A 24,050-nucleotide genomic window follows, 5' to 3' on the forward strand; every position below is an offset into this window, starting at 1 on the left:
TAATGGGCTCAAGTTGCAGGAAGCCAGATTTCGGCTGAGCATCGGGAAAAACTCCTAACTGTTAGAGCTGTACGACAATGGAACCAATGACCTAGGGAGGTGGTGGGCTCTCCAATACTGGAGGCATTCAAGAGGCAGCTGGACAGCCACCTGTCGAGTATGCTTTAAGTTGGATTCCTGCATTGAGCAGGGGGTAGACTCAATGTCCTTATAGGCCCCTTCCAACTCTACTATTCCATGATTCTGTGATGACTGCTGATCTCCAGTGCACTTTCACACAGTCCCCAGGACCATTTCAAAAATAACAGAGGGAAATGCTGAAGCCTCCTTTGTCTTTTCACCGCATGCCAAAGAGGCAACCCACCTTTCAGTACAAACTGCAAAATTTAAAAATTTAAAAATGAAAAAAGCAGCTGCCTCTTCAGCAGTGAAAACTTTGAAAAATAAGCACAGACTAAACAAACAGATAAGCAAACAAAATTAGCTATGCCCAATTCTGCCCCATAAGCGCTTTTGCCTTGTTGGGTTGTTGTGCGCATAGAGCTCAAGTGCAATTTTAATTTAGAAGCCTTACAAGTGTCATGAGTCATGAAGGCTATTAAGGTGAGAATATGTGGTGGTCTACAGAATATAGCGGTCTTCAGTAGAACAAAGTTTAAGGAGTCCTGCTCTCAGAAATGTGTATAACCCTTTTTGCAACTACCTGGTATTCAATTTAAAACGCAAGCAACAACAAGGGGCGAAATTTCATGGCAATGTCACCCATACAGCTCTACAAACAGGGTTTGGTATTGCACAGAAACTGTTGCTGGTGTACGGGGTTCAAAGAAATCAGTATCATCATATGCCCTTTCTCCGTCTAAGTCAACCCCTAAAACCAAAATGCACTTTTTAAAAATTTCTAGAGCAGAAAAGAGGAAAGCGATGCTTCCACTAGGGGAGAGGGAGCCCATCTAATGTTACTTTTATTTGTACTCATCATAGAGATAGTAGGTAATTTCCTAGAGTGCTGAGTTGTATTGTCTGCTTATTAGAAAAATGAAACCAGATAGCTCCCTCACTCCTCCTTTTCCTTGTGCTTTGGCAATCAAAGGACAAACCCTTCCAACAGGTGTGGATTGCTCCAATCTTGTAACTAAGTTTGTGAAAGTTACTAGCTTAAAAAAAAATTGACTGCCCATGCATACCTTTATCGTCATCATTCTTACTGGCAACAGGAGACAAGACTATTTACAAGCCTGGATTGCTTGTGTCTAATGTGACAATGCAGGTAAAGTTACTAAATACCACACCAATCATGGATGACAGGGCACAGAATAAGGCAAACTGCATGGACAACCTTGTATATTCAGTCTATTTGGTACACTTCTCTATGAATACCATCTGAGGTTCTTCCATGATCCCAGAAGTTGTGGGACTTCTGTTTCTCATCAGTGGCACTTTAGGAAAAGTCTAGTTGCCTGAGGTCCAAGACCTGGCCTCTTAAGGTCAAAGGCCACGTGTGCACTACTAACTTAAATGGGATTTTAATCCATTTAAATGCCGACTTCTTCAAGGCATCCTGGGAGCTGTAGTTTTATGTGGAAGCTGAGGTTGATTTGTTGGGAAAACTTAGCTCCCTAACAGCATAAGGATTCCCAGGGCTCTTTGGTAGAAAACTCTGAGCTAGCTGAGATTCAAAGTTAGGATTGCCAGATCTTCTGAGGCTCAGACCCTGTAATGCAGAGGGAAGAGTCTAGGGCAGCCTTTCCCAACTAGTGGGGCACCAGATGTTGTTGGACCACAACTCCCATCAGCCTCAGCCAGCATTGCCAATGGTCAGGAAAGATGGGAATTGTGGTCCAACAACATCTGGTGGCCCACTAGTTGGGAAAGGCTGGTCTAGGGGTTAAGGGGTGGAACCTCTCGGGTTATGGGTGGAGCCTGGTGGGACAGACAATGGCATTTTGGCTGGTTAAGGGAAAGTTTGGCCTGGTGCCTCAGGATGCATCCTGATGGACGTGTGTGTGAATGCCAACAGCGCTCAACAATAAAATAGCTTGCTGCCCTCCTAGATTTTGGCTCCTCATTTGATATTCTGTTCTTTCTCCTAAAGACCCTCAGGAAATTGCTATCTTCAGTTCAAACCCTAAGATTTGGCAACCTGATTATTAGTAGACAGACCAGTGTTTTTTAAGCTTCAGAGGCCCCTAATTGACTTCTTTTCCCAGATACATAAGGGTTGGTATAACTGAGTTTTCCCCAACCTTGTGGCCTTCAGATATTCTGGACCACAACTCCCATCAGCCATAACAGCCATAGTCCAAAACATCTGGAGGACACCAGGTTGGGGAAGGCTGGCATAACTACACCAGTGTCATTCGTAAAAGTTACATGGGATTGATATTTGGGGAGAGGCTACACTTCCCCACCATTCCATCACAAAGCAGACTTTTGTACAAGATGTACGGGACCATCACTGCATGATATATGCTAACAAACAGCACATTCTTGCCTTGCAAGTGTGTAATGGGAAACAAGCCTGAACATACAAGATCCGTGCCTCGATTATCTCACAAGCTGTTTGTGTGACTCTGTATACAAAGCCTTACTAGAAACAGATTCTGGGGTGTATTCAACTAAGCCTTCCTCAGAGTAAACCCACTGAAGCGTAAGTTAGTCATGTCTATTAACTTCAATGGGTCTACTCTGAGTAGGACAAGCACTGAATACCACCCTCTGTCACGAGAGGTTGGGTTGTTCTCTTGTTCTCCCCCAACAGACTACAGCCCTTTTTAGAAATGAAAATCAAAGTAAGAACTGAATTACACAAGTTTGTTTCCACACCCAAATGTCAGCTACATAGCAGACAGAGAGGTGAACCGTTTTCTTCAATTTATGACGGAGGCTGTTAAGGCCCTTGGGTTGGCCTTGGGTTAAGAGCATTGGGTTGGCCAATGTGGTGCCCTTCAAATGTTATTAGATTGCAAGTCTCATCTTCCCTGACCATTCGCTAGGCTGGCGATGGCTGATGGGAGTTATAGCTCCACAAGTACCAAGCTGGCTTACCCCTGCCTTAAAGTATCTCCCCAGGCAAACACCGTAGCCAACCTCAATCCCAGAAGTGTTCCCTAACATGGAGTGTTACGAAGAAAAGCCTAATCCAGAGGTGTCTATCCAACCTTTGGCCCTCCACAAATTGCTGAACTACATCATCCCTAACTATTGGCCATGCTGGCTGGGGCTGGTAGGAGCTGAAGAGTCCAACAACATCTGGAAAGCCATAAAGTAGTCACCCTGGGTCCAGAACCAGTAATGCCTCCTTGTCCTATATATCACCTTCATCCCAAGCAACAGAGGCCCTAGGCAGACACAAACTCATAACCATGGTACATTTTCATCACGTGCCACATCTGCACTGAGCAAAAGGTGGGCATTCCCTCACCTGCCCAACCTTCATGCTTGCAATGTGACTAGCAGGTCTTGCCTGGCTCTTCCAGGCAATATCAGGGGTGAGGGACCTCTGGCCCTCCAGATGCTGCTGAAATACAACTCCCATCATCCATGGTCATTGGGCATGCTTGCTAGGGCTGATGGGAGTTGAAATTTGGGAACATCTGGCGGGCCACAGGTTTCCCACATCTGCTCTGCAGGCTCTCTCTAAGAAGAGGGCTCAGGTTGGCAAGCTAAACCAGGGTTTTCATGTGGGTTTGGGATCGCTACCATGGTGAAGGCAACAAGCCATGAATCACACTAACCACGTGTAAGGAGCATGTCTGCACTGAGCAGACTGAGCATCTGACAATGATGGATGATAGTAGGATTGGGCCAGGAGGATTGGGCCCACGCTAGCCCTTTGACACCTTTCTGCCTAGCTGAGGCAAGGGGAAATGGATGGCTTTTTTCTGACCTGGCACTGAGATGAAGAATCGCCCTATAAGAATGTTTCCACACACCAGCCTAGTCCTCACTTAGGTGGTAAGCCAGGGTCAGGCATGGGAAGCTGGTCCAGCAGGGCAAATGGGGCACTGCCCCAACACCCTCTGCCCACTTGTAACCAGTCAGGAGGTGGCTCTGGATGTCACTGGCTCCAGCTTCACCTCCTGTTGGCCTCTCTGCCTTCTGCCCTACTAGTCCCAATGGGCACTTGTGTCAGCGGTATACCATTTCAAGCTGCAAGTGGGGGTTCACATGATGGAATGCTCCTTTAACTAAAACTAAACAAACTCCTTGCACACAGAAAGCTAGCATGTGAGGAAGAAGGCATGGCCAGAATCCTTTCCTCTGATATCTTATTTTCTATGTGGAGGGAATGTTTTTTTATACAGAGGAGCACTCAGTCATATGACGAACACACACAAACACACACACACAAAAACAGGAACCACAGCCGGGATACAAGGTACACTGCCTTACTGAAAACTAGGAGCAAATCTTCCTTGGATCTAAATTTGGTGCTTTAGGAAATAGCCACAAGCAAGGGAAGCGCTTCTGGGAATGTCAGCTACGTTTTCTCCTAGGAATTCCTGTACCAACACTGTGAAACTAGTGACCGGTGGTGGCTCCACATCCATGGGGCAGTGCAATCTGCTCTGGGTTTTTAGTCTAAACTTTCAAGGAGCTGTCCAAGGTGCTAAAATTTGGAGCGGATTCCATTGCCCCATTGACATGGAGCCACCAGCCGCCACTGCTAGTGACACATATTGGGCAGTGCACACTGGTTCCAACAATGGATCCGTTAGTCATGTGATGGCTGAAAGACTGGCTTAGACTCAAGGCCCCCCGGTGTAAGTGGATGGTGAGTTGCCAGATCTGTTGAATTAACATAATATACAAATTGCTGGATCTTTAGTAAGTACATTTCCCACCCTCTGCAGTAGGGGTGATCCATGTGGCATCATGGATGCTAGTGAGCTTACCAGTACCACCTATGGTGCTCATGAAAGTCTCAGTAAATATCCCCTCAAACATCCAAAATGCACGAGAGACTGCTCTTCCTGCTCAGTTCCTGTTTGTGCTGGCTCAACCTCTCCCACATACCCCTATGGTGGCCATTTTGTATTGTGCCACACCCCCATGGCAGCCATGTTGTGACTGGCACCCATGGCACTTTCACAAAATTCCAAAAGTGCCTATTGGCCCCAAACGGTTGGCGACTCCTGCTGTACAGAAATCAGCTGATTGACTGATTAGAACTTCTTATATTCTCTCTCATTATCTGTGTTCAGGAAATATCAACCTGCCCCAGCCTTTCTGACCCCAACCTACCTATCTTGAACAGGGAAACTCTAATGGGGGCTTCTATCTGTGCTTGCTTGAACATGAGTAGAAGCCTCTGTGCAGCCAGAAACCCTGCTATTTATTTATTTATTCATTTATTATGACATTTAAATCCCGCTTTTTCTCCAAGGAGTTATGCTCACCACAACCCAGTGAAGTAGGTTAGTCTGAGGGACTGTGATTGGCCCAAGGTCATCTAGAAAGCTCCATGGCAGAGTGGGAGGATATCAACCCTAGTCTCCAGGTCCTAGTCCAATACTCTAACCACGATGGTGGAACAAGAAAGAGACAAGCACTTGAGCTTTTCCTAATAAGCTGTTTGTTTACCACAGATGTAGCTCAATGCATTTCAGAGATATGCCTTGTTTGTCAGGAGCTGTGAACTTTGTTTGGTTTTTTAAATCTGGGAAAGGCTTAATCTTGTACACTCGAAAGGAACTATTTCAAAAATGAACTATTTCAAAATAACTCAAAAACTGTAAAATGTCACACTGAGCTAAACAAACAGCTGAGTTGAATAAACAACTTATTACAAGTTGTCCTGGAGGTTGCCTCCTTTTAGTCCCACCAATCTTGGTGCTTTCCCTCCTCTGTTTGCTCGATTCTAACCACTACACCACACTGGCAATTCTGACCACATGGAGGGTTCTGCTCATATTCAAGTGAAGATGACTAAGTAGCCCCCCTTCAGACCTTCACTGCTCAACATGGGAAGGCAAGAACAAAAGGGCCAGGCTGGCATGCACAGGGACGCCGGAGGCGGGGCGAGCTCACGTGGTCCCGTGGCTCCTATATGGTTTCATATTTCCTGTTCAGGCATAATAAATGTTCTTGACTTTTTTTTTTTAATATAGCAACCAAGTGGTTTCCTTTCAAAGCTGTCTTTAAAGAAATATGTTTCAGAAAAAACATTTGAGATTTCCACTACAGAACCATCTAGGCAATAATTTACTTGGCGAGAAAACTACCATTTTCAAAATTCCCCCAAAGGGTCTGCTTCCAAAAATGTCTTTGCCAACCCCTTTCCTCCCACCCCCAATTTTAGTCTTCTAAAAAAACTTCTCAATTTCCAAAACCTTGACGTCCAAACAATAGTTCCCAAATGGGCGTCAGCCAACTGACAGTGGGGAACGAGCTCCAAAATAAAAGTAAATTTTTAAACATGAACAAAACAAAACAATTCTGAAATGTTCATTGTTAAACAATCTCACTGGAATTTTTTCTTCCTTTTTTTTTGTAAAAAGCACTTCCTATAAAAATTATAAAAGAAAGCTGGTTTGCAACCACAACCACAACAATAATTTCATTCATAAAAGTCCCACCAGCTCTATTTCCTAACACGACTGCTACCTGAAAAGCAATCCACAAATAATAATTAAAAAAAAGAGAATGGACAAGCTTACGCCTGGGTTCCTATTGCACTTTCCTCTCCCATCACTGGAGCAACACCCGTTTGCTTGCTCTCTCCCTCTCCTTGAGCGGTATCAGGTTCGAATGCAGACAGAGGAGGAGAGGAGGAGGGGCGCCTCCCATCAGCAACCATCTTATTATTCAACCTGTCCATGGGTGCAGGGCGCATGACCCACAGGGTGCCCACACCGCTGCAGGGCTTATGTACAATCCACGGAGGTTTTCGATGGAGGAATCATACCAACCGTCTCGTTTTGTTATCCTCGTCCAGTGTGAAAACAAAAGTCCATGATTATGCTTTGAAGTGGTTTTCCATTTAGAAAAGGGATGTGCAGAAGGAGGAGGGGCCCAGCATACTGGCAGTGGTCCTCCCCCTCCCCCCGTTGCCACCCCAAGTCCCTGGGCTGTAAACTAATCATTAGAGAGTTTTCTTTTCCTCCCCCACGACTGCTTATTTCTCTGGCATTTTGCTGGCTCCCCCTTTCTTGCTGTGGGGCGGCTTGTTACCTCTCTCTCTCTCCTCAGGGCTGCAGTCTGCACTCTGCCACAAGCCCCCCGTCGCTTTCTTATGATTTGTCTTTCCTATAACGCTCTCTTTGCTTTTAATGGGAGCTTCTGGAGGCCTTTCCTTTGGCTTCCGCCCCCGTTTCTTCCCGTCTGTGATTTGTTTCTTCTTCTCGTTGCTGGGAGCGGTCTGTTCTCTGCTCTTCTTCTTCTGGATGGCCTCCGTAGATGTTTGGAACCAGTTCTGTGTTCAAAAAAGGAAAGGGGTGAAGGGGAGAAATCTCAGGAGAACAACATCAGCCACAGCTCTACCGCTGCCATTGCACTACCAAAGCTACCAGCAAATCTGGTGGCTTTAAGGGTTTGTTTTTTTAAAAAAAGAAAGTCAAGCACCCCACTTTCAAGGCCGTGAATGGTATTGAGCTGCAACCTCCTCCCCTTCTGTTTTAGTTTAGGGGGCTTGTCCCCAAATCCGTCTGCCAAACTGGGCAAGCCAATGAAACAGAAGGAGGATAACCACAGAAGATTCCCAGGCTATGGTCTGAAGGCATATGAGGCCTGCTCCCTGCTGAAGCTAAGCAGAGTCAGAACTGGTCAGTGCCTGGATGGGAGACCATCTGGGAACCATATTTAAGCTGCCTTGGGTTTCTATCATGAAAAGAAAGGCGGGGTATAAATGTAATATAAATAAATAAAAGATTGTAGGGATTTCTCAGGAGTGGTGATTGATGCAGCATATGGAGAACTGCCTAAAATCTTATGGGCTCCTGCCTCAGTTATCCATGCTCTGGTAACCTCTAGATTGGACTACTGTAATGCACTCTACGTAGGGTTACCTTTGAAGACGGTTCGGAAACTTCAGCTGGTGCAGAATGCTGCGGCCAGAGTTCTCACTCGGACTAAAAGATCTGATCATATAACACCTGTCCTGGCCCAACTGCACTGGCTACCAATACGTTTCCGGGCCAGATTCAAAGTGTTGGTTCTTACCTATAAAGCCCTTAACGGCACCGGACCGCAATACCTGCTGGAAAGCCTCTCCCACTATGAACCTACCCGTTCGCTGCGCTCGACGTCGTAGGCCCTTCTCCGGGTTCCAACTCACAAGGAGGCCCGGAGAGCAATAACGAGATCTAGGGCCTTCTTGGTGGTGGCCCCCGAATTATGGAATGCCCTCCCTGACAAGATACGCCTGGCACCTTCTTTGATATCTTTTCGGCGCCAGGTAAAGACCTACCTCTTTGCCCAGGCATTTTAATCTTAGTTTTAATTTTAATTTTATAGTTAATTAATTGTAATTTCTATTAATTTTGTCTTAATCTGTTTTTAATGTGTTTTTATACCTATATGTTGTAATCCACATTTGCTGGTTTTAAATGTGGTTTTATCCTGTTGTACACCGCCCTGAGAGCCTGTTGTTAAAGGGCGGTTTAAAAGTGCAATAAATAAATAAATAAATAAATAATCAAATAATGAATGAATAAATAAATAAATAAAATGTGATCAGTTGAGTTCTGTTACAGGCACCCAAGGATTCCTTGACACATGGGGCAGATGTGAAGACTAAGGGTGCCGTCTAATCAACGTGTCCTGTCAGTGCAAGGATTTCTGCTTGTGCAAGGGGACTTTCCCCCTTTCTAACCTTTCTGAGTACATTTGGAAATCTAAGAAACTGCCATGGGCACCACAAAATACAGAGCGCTAATGGAACAGACCAACTCAGGGGGCAGTTGCTGGTTGGCTACAACAATCCCAGGCTCCTGTTTCAGTGCTCAAGAGATAACTCAGCAAGTTCATGGGAGACAAAGATCCAACATTCAAGATGGTTCCCAGGCTTACAAAGACTGTCCTAAATGCCATCTTCGGGATCCCCTGGGAACCTTCTTTTCTTGTCTGACTTTGGGGGTGAATTGTGTTCGTTGGGCCCTGGGGGAGAGGCAGGATGGACAGGGAGAGTCCTGGGTGAGAGCCAGGAGACTGAGACATGTTGAGTGGGGAAGTGCAAGGGAATTCTTTTGGTATTTATTGCTCAACTTGTAATAGGTATCATGCATGTCTTTGTATTATGGTTTTATTGTATATTTTTATGGCGTTTGTTGTTGTTTGATCCTTCTGTACAACAGAGATTTTTTATATATATTAAGTGTATAAAAATGGCCTAAATAAATAAAATATCCATTTCATAGAAGAAAAACTGGAGATGTTCAGAATGGAGCCACTCCCCCAAAACAGGCAAAGCACCTACACACACCCCAAAGCAAATGCAATACAGACAAAAACAAGGCCTCCCCCCCAAAAAAAACTGGGTGGGGCACAGGACCTGGCTGGGCATCAAGGGAGATGCCCATAGGGGCAACACTGGGAACCTCAGTCATGACAGAAGTTTACTTGCTTCGGGGGGGAGGGAGGAATGGAGCCAACCACTCCTGGACAGAGCTCTGCCAAAGACATTATCCCCAGTAAGGTTCCTCCCCTTACGAATGATCCCCCCGATGCCAAAAATAAGAGAGCCAAATTCTGGGAAACCATTTTCAGTCAACTGGAAGTAGAAAGTTTGAAAACCACTGCTATGGTATATTGAGAAAAGAATAATGTTTAAAGAGGGAGAGAGGGGGAAAGGCAAAAACCAGCCAGTCTCATTAAGCTCGCCCTCATTGAGACCACTTCTTTGTGAGTCTCAAGAGGGTTTCTAGGGCCTGGCAATTAACTTTTGCAGTGGGAAGCTCCCTGTAAAGCCCTCTCTCTGTCAACAAGAGCTGCCCGGCACTTACCTCTGAGTGAGTCTTAATGATGTGGTATTTGACGCCACTTTCTGAGCTAAACTCCTTCTGACACAGAAGACAATGATACTTCCCCACCGAGTGGTCTCCCTGCAATGCAAAGGCCAAGCAGATGAATTCTGTCTCCTACTTGCAACCAGTAGCGGAGTGGCAAATTCAAAAGTGCAGGGTCCATTCATGACAATTACAGCCACACCCTCTCCCCCCTTTTTTGCTGCTGGGTTGAAAATGAAATCCTTGTTCATGCCTTCTCCCACAACAACAGACATACCTACAAGCCAGTCAGTATGAAAGGGGAGTGTTAGCTACTGAGAAGAGTCTTCTAAGTGGCAGACTCACCTCCTTTCACTCTGATCGGCTCCAAGTAGCAAGAAAGGGCAAGGAAGCATATTAGAAGACACTTCTCAGTAGCTCATACTCTCTCCTTTCATACTGAGTGACTTGTAGGATGCTGGAGAAATAGGGATCCTGCTAGGACCCTACTCCCCAAACCCCAGATGACTACACCTTCCTTCACCTTGGAAATGTAGAGTTCATCTATGCACAGTAAATTTGTTCTTGAACTACATCACTTCAGCTTGTGCGGGTGATTTCATGCTCCTTCACAAAGAAGGAAGGCTTGTTCTCTGCTGCTCCAAAAGGCAGGACTAGAACCAATGTTTGGAAGTTTCAGGGAAGCAGATTCACAGTGCAATGCAAACCTAAGATCCACTGGCATGAGCAAGTTTGGAACAAGTGGATCTTGGGCTGTCCCAGCTGAGCTGGGCCTATGCCACCATAACTCCCTAAGCTGGTGGAATTTATGTGGCATAAGTTGGAAAAAGGGGGGGGTGTTCCAGGGGGATGGCACAGCAGGTTGGGGCAAGGAGAGACTTTAATCTATTCCAAACCTCTTTCACTTCAGTCACGTGACCTAGCAACCTGGCAGAACTTATGCCAGTAAAAAAGGAAGTGTAAGTCAAACTCTATTTTAAAGGTTAAAATAAGCTTTCTTCAGGTACGTCCATAGTAAAAGGCAGAGAAAAGAAATGGTGGCACAGCTACTCAATGAGGATGGCAAAATCGTAACAATTGACTAAAAAAAGGCAGAAGTGCTCAAGTGCTACTTCGGCTCAGTCTTCTCCCAAAAGAGGATCTATGATCCTCTGGGCAAACGTGAAGTTGAAGGGGCAGGATTGCAGCTTGAGAAGGATAGACAAATGGTCAAGGAATACCTAATCACTTTGAAAGAGTTCAGATCTGCAGGGCCTGATGAACTGCATCATAGAGCAGTGGCTCCTAGCAGTGGTCAGGTTGTGTAGTCATCCCAGGAGGGTTGCAAAGAGCCAAGAGAAGAGGCCTATCCTCAGGGAAGGAGGGGCAGAGCTAACCACCCAGACTGAGCTGCAGCCTTATCCAGCATTCAGTCTGAGGTTGTCTGTTGCTGAAGCAACATTCTACACTTTCTCCAGCTTGAACCCCACACGGTGCTGGCCATCCTGAAATCCATGCTGCTCTAATAGAACCTTCCCCTGGAGCAGAACAGCAATTTCATTCTACACTACAGACACCCATGAGGAGTGAAGACTTTTTCTAATTTATAGCCAACCCTGATCAATAAAGGTTTTCTAATTTCTCTATTAGGTTGCGGAGCAGCTAATGAAAACTCTGAATTATTGCTGCCACTGTCCTTGTGAAAAACGAATGAGCTTTCTACTCTGCCTCTATGTACCACTAGAGAAGGTGTAATATATTCTTTATTGACAAAGATGTAATGTATGAGCTCCCAAAGGCAGAGGAGGTGAGGCTGACACTGCGAGAACTGGTTTGCAACTGGATCTGTGGTATTAATTTGAAGCAGACAATCGTTTTGATGGGTTAGGTGCATCTTCACACAATTTGAAGCATCTGAATGAACCATCCGGCCATTTTCTGATCCGTTAGAAAATAATTACGGGTGAGCCAAAACTTTGAACTGTTGAACGTTCTGCTTGAATTTGCTGGAGGGTGATGAAAGGATGACCCAAAAACTGAGGGTGGGGTGGAGGAGATTTGGGGAGGCAATTCTTAAATTTGCTCTCTGGGAATTATTCCCCACCATTGCCAACTTTTTTTTTCCATTTAAAATTTTTGCTACATCAACTGGTCAAAGGAGAGCTTCTTGCAGCAGATGGCCACCATGATTCTGTCCCAGAAAACATGCTACATCCAGCATCGTGTTCTCATCAACAAATGGCCAACCAGATGCCTCTCGTGAAGCCCACATGCAGGACCTGAGTGTGCAACAGTTCAGTCCCCTCTTGTGATGCGCAGCAACTGATGTTCAGTAACACTGGATGCAGAACACTGTGGCTAGTGGCTGTTGATGATAGCCTTACACTCCACAAATCTATCGAGTCCTCAGTTAAAGCTATCCAAATTGGTGGCCATCACAACATCTTTTGGGTGTTTGGGTGAACGAGCCCTAAGCCTTGTTTTTAGAGATCTGGAAGATCCTTGACCAAGAGAAGTTATTTATATCCTGCCCTTGCTCGCAAATGAGCCCAGGGTGGCTCCGATCCCCCCCACCCCCCACATGGGTTGTGGACCATTTAGATGATCTGCCCGAGTAATGGAATCCAATGGTTTCCTGAATGCCCTGTGGGTTTTTTTCCCGAGTGGAAAGAGCAGGCAATCCAACTGAAGCACTGGCTGCACCGGGGAATCATGAGATGCATCAGGCTCTTGACACAGTAGCCCCTGGGCACCCTCTCCAGCACTGTGGAGCCCATTCTGCACTCAGGTATATCAGAGACCTAAGGGTGATGAAAGCAGGTTGAACAACAGCTAGAGCACAAGCAGTGAAAGGCGCAGTAAAAAGCTGGCCAAATGTGAGAGTGCATAATCATGCCTACTGCTGGGCGGTAAGGGCCGTGAAGAAGGCCCACTTCTTTGTCTCCACTGCAACCTCAAGTAGCCAGCGGAGCTTTTTGTATCATCCGGGGTGTGAAAGAGTAATAAATCTTGTCCTTTCTGATAAGGAGAATTCTATAAACAATATGCTTATACAGTAGGGCCCCACTCATACGGTGGGTTAGGTTCCAGACCCCCGCCGAAAAGTGAAAATCGCCAAAAAGTGGATCAAAGGCAGCATCAGGCAGGGGCCGCAAGGAGGGGGTCTGGAACCTAACCCGCCGTATGAGTGGGCTGCAGCCAGGCCGTCAGAAGCAGTGATGAGGGCTGTTGGGTGTTTTCTTTTTTTGGTGCAGTTTGCCTGTTTGGCTCTTCAGCCAGCTGAGGGGTGTAGCTGTGCCACCAGCAGCAGCCTCCATCCCCCTCCCCCACTCCCGCCCCTTCACCCTTGCCGTGGGCCGGAGAGAGGAGGGGAGGGAGGCCGGCACTGCTTCCTCCTCCTCCTCCTCCTCTGGCTGGCTCGGGGTGTCCTGGTCCAGGGCCGAGGCAGAGAGCATCGCCGCAGCCAGCACCAAGAGGCTTCCCTGCCTCCTGCTCTTTCCAGCACGCCTGACCGCCGTATTAGCAGAACGCCGAGAAGCGGGGCCCTACTGTATTTGCTTGTAAGAGCTGGGAGGCTTTCTATCACATCTTCACAAAGGAAAATGAGGAAGTTCTGTGTGATGCCAGCTCGCAGGGGAAAAAGGGAAGTTGTGGACAACAGAGATGTGTGAAATCTTTCTGTTAAAGGTCTGTGTCTGCTTCTAGCTTAAACAGCGGTTAGGAGTATGTAACACCTGACACATGTAAAGAACCATCCTGAAGTGTGATAAGTGAGGTTGGCCTTCAGGCTGACCTGAAGAAAGCAGACAGTGCAGAATGCAGTGGCTAGACTGATCAATCGAGCAAAATGTCACCATTGTATTATGCTGCTGTTGAAAGACTGGCTGCCAATTAACGACAGAGTTAAGTTCAAGGTGCTGTTACTGGTGCATAAAGCTTGAAACCAGAACACCTAAAAGATCACCTCATCCCTTATGTATCCAATTGCAGAAACCAGCTTATCAGGAGGTCCATTCTGTACAATGTCAGAATTGTCCCTTTAGCATGGTGGCACCTACCCTTTGCAACTCCCTTCTTTTAGAAATTGGGCAGGCATTGTCCCTATTGTCTTTTCAGCACCTACTGAAGACTTTCCTCTTTCAACAGCCCTTCTAAGTGGAGATTTTTATCCCAGGTGGTACTTGTATTGTATTGAAATTGTTTTTATATACATAATTGTTTTAACTGTTCTTATCGCTGATTCATAGTGTCGCCATAAGTCATGATCGACTTGAAGGCACATAATAATACATGTAATTATATTGTGAAATCACTTCTAAATGCTTCATTAGGAGAGATTTATAAATTAGTAATATTAACAACAACAACAACACAGCATCAACATTGTGTGCCAGGGGTAACGTCAAAGGGTTTTAGTCCTTTGGTGTGGCCCTTTGGCATAGACCACCAGGGTAGAGTGAGGGAGTCTGATGGGTTTGTTCTAGGGTGGATGATCAATATGTGGAAAACCTGTTCCCTGCAGAGAATGGAAGAGAGTTTATTCAAACAGGTCTGTCAGCTGCTTTGCAGACCTAAATGTCGGAAAGGTGGGATATATAATCCTTTTAAATGCCTTACCTTGTTGCAGTTTGCAAGGTGGGCTTTCAAACCAGACACGCTGGAATAGATGGCTGCGCAGCACTGGAAGGAGAAACAGCAAAGCAGATGGTGAGTAGGATTTTGTAGTCCACTTCCACACTCTCCAACCTCCCTTTCCACGGTTCATAGAAAGCCCCACAAGGCCCTCTTGCCTTGCAAGCTCTGTCTCGTCAACACAACTCCGTCTCATCATTTTATAGGCGATCCATCCATCGGGATCTTGTCACACGTTTCTAATTAATGTTAATGGGAGTCATGTGGCTCAGCCTCTGGCAGGCAACATAGGTTTCTAAATGGACCTTTGCAAATTCAGACGTTTTCAAACAGTTATGAGAGGCCCCACTGGGCAACAGGAGATCTTACTGAAGCAGCAGCGGCTGTGAGTCTACTGCTTAAAGGGAAACTGGGTTAATCGTGTAGGTAGTGATGCAATCCTTGTCAGAGCCACACACTTTTTCAAAGCAGAGGTGCTAATTAGCTGAAGCCTCTCACCCACTCCAGCAGCAACATTCCCTCCGACTCCCCACACTTTGTTGACATAGTTTTCCTGCAGATCAGGCAGAACGTAAATTCTCCAGCCCATGGGGCTGACTCCTTCTCCAGGCAAGATGCTCAGGGGCTAGTTGCCCTGGCCATGAAATCATAGGAACATTAGAACAGCCCTGCTAGTTCAGGCCAAAAACTCATCTAGTCCAGCATCCCGTCCTCACAGTGTCCAGCCAGGTGCCCACTATGGGAAGCCTGCAAGCAGGAGCTGAGCGCAACAAAATTCTCCCCACTTGTGATTCCCAGCAACTGGCGTTCAGAGGCAGACTGCCGCTGACAGCGGAGGTAGTGCATAGCCATTGTGGCTAGTAGACATTGATAACCTTGTCCATGAATTTGTCTAACCCTCCTACAATCTAAAAAGACAAGACACACAAGCAAAGGGGACGGGGGACAAAATTAGGGGAGGAAGACCAGTCCTTAAAGGCCAGAACAAAATGGTGAGATGCAAGCATTTATATCCAGCTGTGCTCTTCCCACCTGAGATTCACCAGCAACTGGTGTTCAAAGACATAATGCCTCTAACATGGAGAAATAATAATAATAATGTATATCCCGCCTTTCCTTCCAGAAGGAGCCCAGGGTGGCAAACAAAACACTTTAAAACCTCTTAAAAACAAAACATCTTTAAAATGTCTTCAAAAACAAAACTCATTTTATCTCATTTTTTGGTCGGGTTCACTCCCTGGTAGACTACGGGAATGCTCTGGACAGTATGACAATGAAACCAATTACCTGGGGAGGTACTGGGCTCTCCAACACTGGAGGCATTCAAGAGGCAGCTGGACAGGCACCTGTCGGATAAGCTTTAAGTCGGATTCCTGCATTGAGCAGGGGGTTGGACTTGGTGGCCTTATAGGCCCCTTCCAACTCTATGATTCTATGACATCTTTAAAACATCTTTTTTTAAAAAAACACACAAAAAGACAACAGAGATGGCGCCTGTTTAATATTTAAGGGGAGGGAATTGCAAAGGGTCGGTGCCACCACACTAAAGACCCGACTCCTTTGTTGTGCACAGTCATCACTGCTAGCAGCCATTGGTAACCCCATCCTCCATGAGGATAAGGATCACTCATCTCATTTTGGCTGGGAAGGATCCAACCTCCCCACCCCTTCCCCTGACTGAAAAATCCTCTCAGCATGAAAGGAGAGGCAATGTGGATGTCTGTGTGGCATCGTCTCCTGTGCCACCAACAGGTGAGCTGGCCAACCAGGGGAGGGGGATGCTCTCTGGCTTCCCTCCCACCTCACTGGCATCTTCCTCAGCCCCGGCCTCTCTGTGCAAGCACTGAGGGCCGTAGCTCAGTGGCAGAGCACCTGCTTTGCATGCAGAAGGTCCCAAGTTCAGTCGCGAATGGCATCTCCAAGTAGGGCTGGGAGAGACTCCCTGCCTGAAACCCTGGAGAACTGCTGCCAGTCCGTGAAGACAATACTGAGCTAGGTGGGCTAATGGTCTGATTCAATGTAAGGCAGCTCCCTATCCTCGGATAACCTCGCTCAGGAGCAGTGTGTGAGCTCTGGATGCTCTGCAACGAGCATGGGTTGCACTGAATCCCAAGGACTTGCTCGGAAAGGGGTGCAGCTAAAACTCAAGGCAGCCCACATCTGCTGCCGCCTCTGAGTGAGGCTGCCCTTCAGCTGTTTTAGCTCTGGAAAGGCTGAGGGGCAGCTGGCTAAGAAATGCTGCCCCATCCACAGCTGTCGGCAGAAGGAATGCAGCAGTGGGCAAGGCTCGGCTGGCAGGTGCTGGCTGGAGGCAGCTGGGGGAAAGGCAGCTGTGAGCAACCAGTTGGATTTCCTTGTTGTAGGCAATGTACCATGGCCAAGGCAGCTCAACAGCCACCTTTCTGGTATGCTTTAACTAGGATTCCTGCATTGATCAGGGGGTTGGACTTGATGGCCTTATAGGCCCCTTCCAACTCTACTATTCTATGATTCTATAGGACAGGGGACCTAGGCTGTGGTAATGCACCCAAAAGCCAGTTCCTGAGTTTCTGTGTGAGCCTGACTTGTTCAGAACATTAAATGCGACAGCCCTTGGGAAACTGGGACTCTAAGTATATAGACACCTAATCAGGAATAGTCTGCATGCACACAAGGCCCTTGATTTGAATAAGGAGCTCCTCTAATTGTATCTGCTGGATTTAAACATCAGTGCAGCCTTTCCCTTAATTAAGCTGTTTGCATGAAATTCCTGCTGAAAAGAGTGTTGTCTCACAGTCAGAGAGAAGGTGCCTGCAACATCTGGTTATCTTTCAAAGCAATCTGCAACAGATCTGGTACAAAGAGGTTTCACAAAGATGCGGCTTCACTTCTGGCAGAGAGCAAAGGCTACCTGCCAAAAATGAAGTGGCCAGAGGAGCCACAGGGGTGGATTGTGAAGAGCTACTGCTTCCTTGCCGGATTGCCTGTCAACACCTCTCTCTCTAAACTCCAACTCATGGAGGAGTCCTTCTTGGTGTTGGTCTGCCTGCATTTAAGGCAGAAATGGGGATCTGCTGGCCCTCCAGATGTTGCTGAATGACAGCTTCCATCACTGCTGAGCACAGGCTATGCTGGCTAGGGCTGATGGGAGTTGTGGTCCTAAAGGGCAATAGACTAGGGAAGGCTGGACTAGTCCTTGCAGGGAATGAACCCAGCATCAGGCACGGCCCAGTCTAGAAACATCCCCTAGTCTATTTATTCAAGGTGTTGGTGTTGACCTTTAAAGCCCTACATGGTTTCGGCCCAGTTTATCTGAAGGAGCACCTCCAGCATCATCAACTGTGCCGCCTGACGAGATCAGCCACACAAGGCCTCTCGGTCCCACCAGTCAAAATTGCTAGACTGGTGCGGACCAGAGAGAGGGCATTTTCGATTGTGGCACCTGCCCTCTGGAATTCCCTTCCTTCCGGTCTTCGCCATGCCCCCTCCCTGATGGGGTTCCGTCAAGCCTTGAAGACCTGGCTATTCAGGCAGGCCTATAGGATCTCTGGGGTGGACTAACTTTTATGCTGTTATTAACTGGACGGGTGGTTTTTAGCTTAATTTGTTATTATGGTATTTTGATATTGTATTTTATTGTGTACTGTATGTCGCCTAGAGTGGCTGTTAACTCGGCCAGATAGGCGACTTATAAATAAAATTTATTATTATTATTATTATTATTATTATTTATTCCATGATATCCTGCCCTTCCTCTGATAAGGAGCCTGGGGCGGCAAACAGAAACACTAAAAACACTCTAAAACATCTTAAAAACAAAAGAATTTAGAGCACATGAAAACAAAGCATCTTTAAAAACATATTCTTTAAAAAAGCTTTAAAAGCAACTTTAAAAAGTAATTCCAACACAGACACAGCTAGCCAGGATCTCTTCACTTGTAGTTCGGGGGGGGGGGCACAAAGTGAACTCCTCTCATCACTGGTGTGTGGAAACTGCCTATTAGGTGTGGGGCAGCTAAGTGTTCCTGCTCAGGGGCCAGCCATAGGAGGCTCCCAAGGTGATGGGGGGAGAGATCCTCGGGAAGAGTCTCTGCCGGCTCTGGGCTGGGCTTCTTCCTCAAGCTGTTGATGCAAACAGCCCCCTCTCTCCTCCCACCCCCTCTTCCCCCAATGTGCGCTTCTGCTTTATGTTAGGGCATCAGCACATACACACCATTGCCAGCACATTAAGGGTGCTCTCACATGGCAGTCTGTTGGTGTTGCTCATGCATGCTCATTTCTCACAGCATCCACACAACATTGTCCTCATCAAAATGCCATCCCATATAATTTCCCCATTGAATAGTTCCTGACAGTAACCAGTGAGCTGCCTCTGGGAAAGCAGTAAGCATGGAGGCAACAACATTTCCCTATACTGCTTCTATACATGGAGGTTCTGTTTGGCTCCTACAACATAAGTCATTGGTAGACTTATCCTCCATACATTTGTCTCATTTCTCTTTAAAATGCCAGAGTGGCACATGTTGCAGCATAGGAGGGATCTGCTCACATACAGACCACAGTATCAAAATAGACGCCCCCTGAATGCATCGGATTCTGTTCAATTCTGCAGCGAAACCAGGTCTCCAAAATCTGAAACAGATTCCAGATTGCCAATCTGGTTCTGCGGAGGGTACCTTGTGTACTGACAGCGCAAACGCTCATTTAGAAAGTGATGCATCATCATCTGATTTAGCACCAAACATGAAGTTCTGCAAAGAAACAATGACATTGTTTTATAATGCCTCTCTGCCTGTTCCAGTCTTCATCATGTCCAAATACTCCCTGCACTAGCAAGGCTACACTTTCCCTGAAACTTTATGTACAAAACAAAAGCAAGCGGGGAATCCTCTCTTCCATTTTCTAACCATCCCTGCAGAAAATGAGGCACTTACATTATTAGGGCAATTGATGTGTCCTTTTTCCTTCACTTCATTTTTCCAGGTCTCCAGAAGCCTTGGATTCAACTTCGGAAGCCCAGGACGGGTGTAATTTAGCTGTTGAATGAGAAGACGGTTGTTAATCAAAGTCAGAAGAGGGAACACAGTTTCACAAAAGATCTTCCAGATCTCTCATTCACCTTGATCTCTGAAAGTTGGTTAACAGATTAGAAGTATACTCATTCCCCACTCCCCATGCATGAATTCTCCCCTTTTTATCATGATGTAGTATAATGCCATGTGTTGGTGCTAATCATGGTTAATGCTAACCAGAGCTCTCCTTGTTGCCAGAGTTTGAAACAAGGATTTCAAGCAGTTAGGAGATTTGGAGCATTATGGCTATTCTGGACTTCTGTTTTGGCACCTTGTAATCTACTGTTGTGAGCAAATTTGGCCTACACCAAATTTCTGGCTGAATTTGAAGCTCCTTTTCAGGAGAAGTATCCAAACAGCTGAAGAAATTTCTCAAGGAGATTCCTGGAACCCACAGGAAATTTTAATGCAGGGTTTTTAAAGGGACACCCACCAAATTCTTCATGTGTAGGCCCTTGAGACTTGGCAAGTAGCATGTGTGCTTTGGTGAGAGCCAGATTGTTCTTTTTTCCTCAGCAGTGGAATAGGCTGTTTGGAAAGGTGATGAATCTCCTACTTCTTGAATTATAGGGAAGAAAACCCCAGCTTTCTCATAATATTAATTGTAGGGCCAGAGCTTTCCTTCTGGCCTGGGACAAGACAGCCCATGGGTAAACTGCTATTAGGCAACTGGACTGCATGCCTAATTGCACCCTTGACCCTGTCACTGGAAGCCTTTTGTTTACTCAGAAAGAAACCTTTAAGATACTGGGGACTCTAGCAGACATCATAATTTGAATGGTAAGGTCCACTGTGGAATCATATTTTCCCTCTTATGTGAATGCTGTACAGATAACCAAAACAATAATATATTACTGTTATTATTTACCCACCCTTCACCTTGGACTATGACCTGGGAGACCAGGGTTCGAATCTCCACACAGCCATGAAGCTCACTGGGTGACCTTGGGCCAGTCACTGTCTCTCAGCCTCAGAGGGAGGCAATGATAAACCACCTCTGAATACCGTTTACCATGAAAACCCTATTCATAGGGTCGCCTAAGCAGAGCGTGGAAAAGTTACTTTTTTAAACTACAACCCCCATCAGCCCCAGCCAGCATGGCCACTGGATTGGGCTCATGGGAGCTGTAGTTCAAAAAAGTAACTTTTCCGAGCTCTGGAGTCGGGATCGACTTGAAGGCAGTCCATTTCCATTTTTCACCCAAAGATCCCAGAGTAGTTTATGACAATTTTAAAATATGACATTAAAAACAATTTAAAAATAGCCTAACATCCCAAAATAGGGTGGGTCCTAAAAATACATGCCTCAGGTATCAAAGCATCAAGCTCAGGTGAGCCGCATTTTGTCCTGTATGCAACCAAAGAGGCTGGATACAGCATTGACTGGCTGGCCCTTGTGACCATCAGGAAGGCAACGGAGGTGGCATGCCTCTGAAAACCAGTTGCTGGGAATCAGAATGCTCCTGTGCTCAGGTCTTGTTTGCGGGCTTTCCACAGGCATCAGGCTGGCTGGCCACTGTGAGGAGAGGATAGGCCTGGGCTCTGTCCTGCCCAGAGTGAGAATCGCTAGTCGGAGGCGAGGCTGGAATTAATTCCTGATTTATTGAAGTAACATCAAAGGCAAATGCGTTTCATAGACTTAACTATGCTAACTCACTACAGTCCTAAGCTACCTAGGTATTCTCTGAAGCGTGTGAAGAAAGTTGACTCAGCAACCAGGTCAGGGGGGCACCGCCTTAAGTAGGGAAGGTCTTCACTCTCTATCTCTGACTCCTTCGAAGTCCCACCTTCTTGCGACGTCTCGTGCGGGGTGAAGGGGAGCGAGCCTCCGCCGGCTCATATGACAGTACAGGCTCGATAGATGCCTCAGGAGGCGGGAAAGCGTTTGAAGTGCCAGGCGGGGAATCCTGGGGGGGGGGGTGGAGCTGGTGCGCCTGCCCGGTCATCTCTCAAGGGCTCTGTTGGGGCGTCTGTAGGTGGAGCGAAATCTGCTTCGGCGGGAGAACTGTCTGTGGGAACTGGCAGGCTGTCAACTACTCCCCCTCCCTCATTGTCCTCAAAAGTCTCATCTACCTCTGATTCCTCTCCCTGCTCTGTCTGAAGAGGCTGAGGCTCGACCGGCTCCCCACATTGATCCCCCTGGGAGAGCTGGGGCTCAACAGGCTCTTAACTCCCAGTCCTCTCTCCAAAGCTGGATTTATCTATATACTTATTATTTCAAGAAAAAAGATCTTTTAAAATGGTATCATCACCATCATTTTGCCAAGTTTAAAAAGACTGACTGGATTGTGTGCACATGTTTTTCACCAAACTGAACAAATGTTTAATTGGATGGAATCAACCAGCGATATGAAAAAGAGTGCATTTTGTCATTTCAAGAGTGAAGGTGGCATGATGAAGGAGAGCTTACTTAGCATCAGAAAAAGAAAATACCGACCGCTTTGTATATATGCACATCCAGTAGGACCCAGGAGTAGCTGGGGGGGGAGGCTGCTAGCCCTTGCTGCAGCATTACCTCTGTAGATGCCAACAGGGCTCCACCTGGTTGTACAAAGCTGCTCCAGGCTTGTCAGCTTGATGCTCAGATTCAGAAACACCCTGACTCTTCCAGACCAATCAACTGAACAATCCCCTAGTCCCAGGAGCCCCAGAAGACCGCACACCCCATCTTCAACAAAAGTCAGGTAAGTGACAGGGCCTCACCCGCTTTGTTTCAGGGACTAGGTCGTCCTTCATTCTCCGTTTGGTCCAGTCTTTGGCCAGCTCATCCTCGGCTATTTCCTGCAAGTGGAAGACGGCGACTTGGGCTGACGTGCGCCGGATCCTGCCGCTTGGAGTCCTCTCAAAATCCTCAACCAAGCTGACTTCAGGCTTTGTCTCAGGCTGTTCAGGAGGCTGAGAAGACAGAAAATGTAAGGGCATGTCATATTTCCCCAAATGCACATGATATCTGCTTTGTAAGCCACAGGATGATCACTAGATGGAATGCCAAAAATATCACTTTTTTAGTGAGTGTCAAAAGTCTTTTTATTTCTAGCTGTTGACAGTTGCACTAAGACACAGGTTGAGACACAGGCTCATGCCACACGATAAAGAATGTAAATCAAATATACGCTTCAGCAACATAGGAAATATGAATACCCATAAATGATTTTGCAGTTTGTTTACAGTACTGTGCAGTACAGAATCTGAATCCTATTGGTGCAAAATGAAGGTGGAAAAGGGATTTGCATGAACTTGAGCAAACTCCTGTCTTTGGTTCCCCTCTTTTTAAAATAATCCTACCCTAATATTTTAAAAAATTATATGCAGCCTTCTAAAAATCAGTGGCTCAGAACCCTCTAAAATGCACATTAATTAAGATCAGTTCATTAAAATAAAATCCAGCAGCATCCAAAGAACCAGCTAAGAAACACAAAACTAATACTGATAAACCTCAAAAGCCTGAGGGAACAAATAAGTTTCCAACAGTACAGGTGGTGGCTGTGATCCGTAGGCAGTGAATCTGCTCCGGGTTTCAGTCTGAAAGCACCTTGGACAGCTCCTTGAAAGTTTGGTCTAAAACCCGGAGCAGATTCACTGCCCCACTGACATCAGAGCCATCAGCCTCCACTGGTTTTCAACAAGCACATCATTGTTGCCTTGCTGCAAGCACAAGCATGGTAAAGCGTAAGGCATTTTGCAAAATGTAAGTGCTCTATTAATGGACATTAGCAGCAAGAAATCTTTGGGTTGGAGGGGGAGAGGCTCAGGGGCACAGAGGACGTCTCACCGTAGATGGATGCTCTGACCGCATGTGGTAGTCATGTCCAGCTTTTGACTTGTACGTCTTTCCACAGTGCGGGCAGGTGAAGACCGGTTTCTCCACCTCAGATGGCTGCTTCCCACACCGCTTCTGGTGGTACTGATACCCCATAAGGCTGGAGAAGGTAGCCACGCACCCCTGCAGGGAAGAAAACAGATGATGTGGCATGGACTCTGCAGTCCAAATGCAAGCAACTTGGATGGCTTTAAGAGAGGATGAGACAAATTAAAGGATGATAAGGCTGCCATTGGCAACTAGCTACAGTGGCTATGTTCTACCACCACCATCGGAGTCATACCACTTGTTGGGAACTGCGAGTGGGGAGAGTACGGTTGTGCTCAGGTTCTGCTTGCAGGGGACATCTGGTTGGACACTGTGAGAACAAGATGCTGGATGAGACAGCAAGGTTATCACTAGGTAGGCGTCCCTGGAGACAGCATTCCAAAAACAGGGGGCCACTACAAAAAAGGCCTGCTCTCTCGTCGCTACCCTCAGAGTTGGCAGGCAGAGAAGGGCCTCAGATGATGATATCAGGGTCCGGTCAGGTTCATATGTGGAATGGTGGTATGTGAAATCTGTCAATGTTCACAGATGAACTTTAAATTCCTGAACTATTCACTGACAATGTGGGCTGCC

General features: G+C 46.6%; 1 protein-coding gene across 3 annotated transcripts in view; it reads right to left on the reverse strand.

The window, feature by feature from the left end:
- Window positions 1–1,823: 1,823 nt before the first annotated feature.
- ZNF512B (zinc finger protein 512B) overlaps window positions 1,824–24,050 on the reverse strand; it is a 74,254-nt gene continuing 52,027 nt past the window's right edge. For all 3 annotated transcript variants that reach the window (XM_061630974.1, XM_061630975.1, XM_061630973.1), the window contains exons 12-17: window positions 23,382–23,552; window positions 22,313–22,504; window positions 19,472–19,573; window positions 14,544–14,606; window positions 9,945–10,043; window positions 1,824–7,417 (exon numbers count right to left, since the gene is read on the reverse strand). In XM_061630974.1, coding sequence (XP_061486958.1) covers window positions 7,121–7,417; window positions 9,945–10,043; window positions 14,544–14,606; window positions 19,472–19,573; window positions 22,313–22,504; window positions 23,382–23,552 — 924 coding nt within the window. In that variant the 3' untranslated portion in view covers window positions 1,824–7,120. The remainder of the gene's footprint in view (window positions 7,418–9,944; window positions 10,044–14,543; window positions 14,607–19,471; window positions 19,574–22,312; window positions 22,505–23,381; window positions 23,553–24,050) is intronic.

Source organism: Rhineura floridana, chromosome 6 (assembly GCF_030035675.1).
Source record: "Rhineura floridana isolate rRhiFlo1 chromosome 6, rRhiFlo1.hap2, whole genome shotgun sequence".
Taxonomy (NCBI): Eukaryota; Metazoa; Chordata; class Lepidosauria; order Squamata; family Rhineuridae; genus Rhineura; species Rhineura floridana.